The 5,730-nt window shown below is 38.2% G+C and overlaps 1 protein-coding gene across 1 annotated transcript in view; it reads left to right on the forward strand.

The window, feature by feature from the left end:
- Positions 1–5,730, forward strand: part of CFAP44 (cilia and flagella associated protein 44) — a 97,653-nt gene that overhangs the window by 45,671 nt on the left and 46,252 nt on the right. Inside the window, exons 9-13 of the mRNA XM_023728875.1 lie at positions 940–1,104; positions 3,292–3,447; positions 3,937–3,984; positions 4,580–4,679; positions 5,403–5,497. Coding sequence (XP_023584643.1) covers positions 940–1,104; positions 3,292–3,447; positions 3,937–3,984; positions 4,580–4,679; positions 5,403–5,497 — 564 coding nt within the window. The remainder of the gene's footprint in view (positions 1–939; positions 1,105–3,291; positions 3,448–3,936; positions 3,985–4,579; positions 4,680–5,402; positions 5,498–5,730) is intronic.

The raw sequence follows: 5,730 nt of genomic DNA on the forward strand, positions 1-5,730 counted from the left end.
ACCTGCCTTCTGAGGCAGTTACTGCAATGGGTCAGGATGGAGGCTTTAGAGCCACAGTGACTGGATTTGAATCCTGACTCCTCTGGGTGACTTTGGGCAAGTTCCTTCACTGTCTGTGCTTCAATTGCCTTATCTGTAAAATGAGGGTAATGATAGTCAGGGCTACCATTGGCCCATGCGGTTGCTTTGTGTGAACGAGAAAAAGGTGCCCCTTCTGGGAAAATGCACTGCCCAGCCTGCACAACTCTATATGGTATCTTTGGTAACTGTACCTTGTTCTTACGGTGTTCAGGATTAAATAATTTAAAATGTGTGAAGTACTCAAACAGTGCCTGGCACAGAGTCAATACTCAGTAGATATTATTTATTATGTAACACCTGTTAACACCCTAAGAACTAGTGTTTAGTAGTATATACCTTGAGAAATGCTGGATTAAATGGATTTATTTGAGGTAGTTCCAGATGATTATCTTTGTCTGAAATTAGATGCTGTTATGCTATAATTTGCTCAGTTTAGCAATGGCCTCACAATTTACCAAACATTTTATAAAATTTGATATTATCACACTTAAAAAGTAGTAACTTATCTATCCAGAACACTAATATGTCTTTAATTTTTGACCTAGTAATTCCACTCCTGGATTATGTCCTTAAGAGATGTACAAAGAAATCTATTATAGATATAGTTGAAACATTACCAGCAATGGATAGCTTAATCACAATTACGTAAACATATGCATAACTCTAGAAGGAAATATATCAAAATGTGATTAGTGGTTATTTCTGGGGTAGTGAGTTTACATGTCTATATTTCCTTATTTTTTCCTGTTTCTTTTACTTTCATAATCACAGAAAATAATATTTTAAAAATGTTTCTTACCTCCTATTGGAAGCATTTTCTGTTTTATGCATAGTCCTTTCTTTTCCCATACCTGCCAGGTGCTCTCAGGGTCAGAGTGGGGTAATATGTTGCTCTGGGAAGCAGGCCTCATCAAAGTGGAGCTCTGTCGTGCTGCAAGGAAGTCTTGCCATCATGGTCCCATTAACCAGATAATGCTGGATGAGGGTGAAGTTATCACTGTTGGGTCAGATGGATGTATTCGGGTAAGCTTTCTTAACTGTTGGACAGTAGCACCCACACCTATGGCTTACAAATCATCCAAGTGGCTTTATCAGATTTATTTTTCTCACAAAAATCACTTTATGAAGGGGATCAGTGGTCATTTACTCCCAGGACCAACTCATTTTAAACAAAGCTTCTCTTGTGGTAAATATTTAAATGTTGTCGAAATGAATTTACTAAAACCTTCTGAGGGGATATCTTGTTATTTTGGTTCTATTGTTGAAATAATTGCTTCAGAAAATGAAAACCTATGTTAGCATGATATTAACAGTGGACACATATGTCCTTCCAAAGTACCTGTTAGGAACTGGTCATTTTCTAGGGATGAAAGTGCCAAACATTCATTCATTATTTTTACTGAGGTTATCAATTAGAAATACACTCAGAGGTGAGCTGACAGGATTGCCCATGGATGCTAACCTCTCGTTGCTCTTCACACTCAGATGGGAGCTGATAGGGATTGCCTGTGAACTCACCTGTGGGCACTGGGCTAAGCTGGAACGTTGCTCTGGCATCCGTGCCCCCTCGGTTGCTGTTCTGGCACATCTTTTCTTCCCCCAGCCCTGCATGGCACCTTCCTTGTGTATGTGTACCCTGCTGCTGCTGGCAAACCTGTGATGTTGTGATCTGCCTTGCGGTCCCATTGGTCCACGTCCCTACTCGGATCTTTCATAAGAAAGCAGTAGAGTTTGGTTGACATCCTTTAAGAAGTATTATTAGAAGGAAGATTGCATTTTGTAATAGTCTGGTGACTCTGTTGACACCTGTTGTGCTTACTATGGCTTGCTGTGACCAGTATATTTTCTTTAAGCCTTATCTGTCTGTCCTCTTACCGTTGGCTTTTTGAGCCTAACTATAGATCTTTACATTTACAATATTAAAGTTCATCTTGTTAGATTCACTCATTGTTCTGATAAGATCTTTTATGGTCTTTATTTTGTCATACAATATATTCACTACCCTTCCAAAATATATGTCACTTAAAAATGTCAAAATATCAAATGGAGGAAAATTCAAGAGAAAAAGTTAAATATTTCACAGGGCATCCCTTTGTGGATACCACAAGTTTCTAAGCTTGCTTCCCATTTTCAAAGTCCACCCTCATCTCTTCAATGTCTACCTCTTGCTCTTTAGGAAAAACCCGTCGCAACTCCCAAGGGTTAGTCTGTCACTGGGATCTTGCCCTCTCGCCCACCAGGCTAATCTATGGACCAACCTCAATCCTTGGAAGTTTCTTTCCCAAAGTCTGAGTTATTCAGCCTAGAATAAAATTGCAGGGTGAGTCATTAGAATTATCCAGGGTGGATTTTGGCACTTCACAGAGGGAGTCCTTCTGAGTCTGTCTGCCACAGTGAGGTGAAGCTGCGCTCCTCATTCTTACTGTAGTATTCTGATCTCCTCTTCCGAGGAAAATCAATCCTTATCTGAGATTAAAAAAAAAAAAAAAAAAAGGCAAAACCAAACCCATTGCTGTTGAGTTGATTCTGGCTCATGGCGACCCGGTGTGTTACAGAGTAGAACTGCTCCATAGGGTTTTCTTGGCTGTAATCTTTATGGAAGCTGTTTGCCAGGCCTTTCTTCTGTGGTGCTGCTGGGTGGGTTCAAACCACTGACCTTCAGGTTAGTATTCAAGTGCAAACATTTGTGTCACCCAGGGACCTTTCATCTGAGGTGGTGGAGTCTAAATTGGTATTAAGGAAGAGAAATATTTCCTAAAGGCGATATCATCTGTATGTAGATAGTCTGCTTGTAATGTAGATAGCCCTTGACTCTTTAAGCAGGCAGGTCTATTTCCCCTTTCTAGGAGCCTACAGGTGTCACCGTGAGTTAGAGTTGACTCTATGGCAACTGGTACTGATGCTGGTACCAGTCTGTATTAAGCAGGGCTCGTTATGATGCCTTAGCTGGACAGCAGAACCATTTATTCCTTATGGCCACTTTAGACGCAGAACAATTTGACAGAAACCTTGAAATGAAGTTTCCTTTGAGTAAATTAAAAGTCTAAGGCAAGGCTGTACTTTCTTACTAATCTCTATAAATAGAAAGGACACTATAATAATTTGTTATCCCCCAGTTTAGAGCAAAATCTCAGCTTTTTTTTCTGGCTTAGAAAATAATATTCAGAATCTACTGACTGATTACAAGTATTTTCTTTCTAATTTTACAAGATCTGGGATTTTGAGACAATAGACACTGCTGATGCTGTTGATGACTCTGGATTGGTGGAGATCGAGCCTATGAATGAGCTTCAAGTAGGCAAAAATGTCAGACTCTTCTCTATGATCAAAATGGAGGAACCTGGAAATAACTTTTGGTTGGCTCAGGTAAATTGCATTCTTCTCTCTTGGTTCATTGAAGTTACTGGGTATAAAATTAAAATAGTAGTATAATCCATCGTCAGTTATAATCCTTTTTACTATTAAGGCTACTGTTAATACTTCAGTAAAGAGTTCCTGAATTTTGGCATAAAATTGACCTGTATTTTAAACAAAGAAAACCAGTTAGGAACATATTTATTATATTAAACTGACTATAAGGTCGCTATGAATCGGAATTGACTCCACAACAGCGAGTTTATAAGCATAATGAGATTGCTTTGTTTATTGTATGGTTTTGTTCTAAGATATATAGAAGTCGCTTTTGTTAAAGTTTGGTCACACTTTAGAGTATTTATATGTAAACTTTTGGTATCACTGTTTGTCCTTACTATAATTAAATCATGAGAAGAAAATTTTTAGTTTGGTAAAATTTTCAGTTTGATAAAAGTTCAAAATGATAATGGAAAATATTATCAGCTATTTCATTTTTTTTAGGATGCCAGTGGTGCCATATGGAAGCTTGACCTTAGTTTTTCAAATATTGTGAGTTACCTATTTTTTCTATTTTTCCCTATCTTTCATAGTAAAAACCTCTGTTATTTAAAAGGTGCTTTATTTTCTCCATATTTGGTCGTTGTTCCCATAAAAAATTTGCTCAACACACAGGTCTCCTTAGAATGCTCTTTCTCTAAGCTTTGATTTTAGACTTTCAAAAAAAGGACCTATCTCAGAGCAGAATACACAGAAAAGTGGCAGTGCCTAGCATTATACAGAGCTTTACAGTTTTCATAAACATGTGCCATTTTTGTTTACATTACCTCATGTGATCCTCACAGCTGTTCTGTTCAGAAGGCTGGGCTGTTGCCCTCATCTTGTTTTAGAGATGAAGGCATGGAAACTGGGATTTAAAGTGACTTGTGCAACATTACACAGCCTTCAAGTGCAAAGCCAGGATTCCATTTGGTTCTCCTAATTCCAAAGTCCAAGGCTGTTTCTAACCTATGATGCTTTCTCTTCTTTTTATTGAAATAAAATCACACACTTGTTACAGGGTTGTATTTGCATTTCTTTACACTTGACCTTGATTCTGTGTTAACTTCTCTCTGAGATCGAGCAGGCTGTCTGTGTTTATTATTAGACCCAGGATCCAGAATGCCTCTTTTCCTTCCACTCTGGACCTATCCAAGCCATGGCTGTCTCTCCTCTCACCTACCTCATGGCCACTACTTCCTTGGACTGTAAGTAGGAACTCTCTGGGCTTTTTTGTTTTGTTTTTAATGCATTTTTTAAAAATATGTGTTTGATTAAAAGCATTTGAGATTTTTTTTTCCAAAAGGGAAGCCTCTTGATACAAGTGAGGTAAGCTGTTGTGGAAGGGAGGGCACCAAATATAGCAGCCAGGCTTATTGCAGGAGGTTGAAACAAGGATGCGATCAGTAAGCTAGTCATGAAAATGCTATTCATTGTGGGTTTTCTACATTTGTGCTATTCCTTTTCTTTCCATTCCTTCCTTCTCGACTTCTGGCAAATCTGTGTGGACTGTGTGTGCAAGGTGAGATGGATGCACCTACCATCATCAGTTGGCTTCTTTAGTATTAATTTTTATAAATTACCTGACTGAGGGTGTACATGGAAAATTTTTGACTAAACGAAAGCTATTGGATTATCAGAGCCCTGGTGGCACAGTGGTTAAGAGCTCTGCTGCTAACCAAAAGGTGGGCAGTTCAAATCCACCAGCTTCTCCTTGGAAACCCTATGGGGCAGTTCTGCTCTATCCTACAGGGTTGTTATGAGCCAGAATTGACTTCACAGCAACGGGTTTGGGGTTTTTATTGGATTATCAGTTGATTTAGCTAATTATGAAATTTCTTGTCATAATACTCAAAATGTGAAGGGAGCCAAGATTATTTTAAAAGATATTGTGTACATAATATATTTCTTCTAAAACTATCTTTCTATAGGCTCTGTTCGAATCTATGATTTTGCTAGCAAAACTCCTCTGACTCAGATAAACTTCAAAGAAGGTGGTACTGCCCTCACCTGGGTACCCCAACTGGTAAGCTTATTGTTCTAATGAACTTCTACCAGAATTTTTTGGTAAATATGGTGTATCAGTGCTATTTCTTGGAAATATATTTTCTTTTTTTTTTTTTTATATTTTATTGTACTTCAGGTGAAGGCTTACAGAACAAATAGTTCCTCATGAAGCAGTAGTACACATGTTGTTTTATGACATTGGTTAACAACCCCACAACATATTAACCCTCTAACTTCTCAACCTTTTTTTTT

This window comes from Trichechus manatus, unplaced genomic scaffold (assembly GCF_000243295.1).
Source record: "Trichechus manatus latirostris isolate Lorelei unplaced genomic scaffold, TriManLat1.0 scaffold00026, whole genome shotgun sequence".
Taxonomy (NCBI): Eukaryota; Metazoa; Chordata; class Mammalia; order Sirenia; family Trichechidae; genus Trichechus; species Trichechus manatus.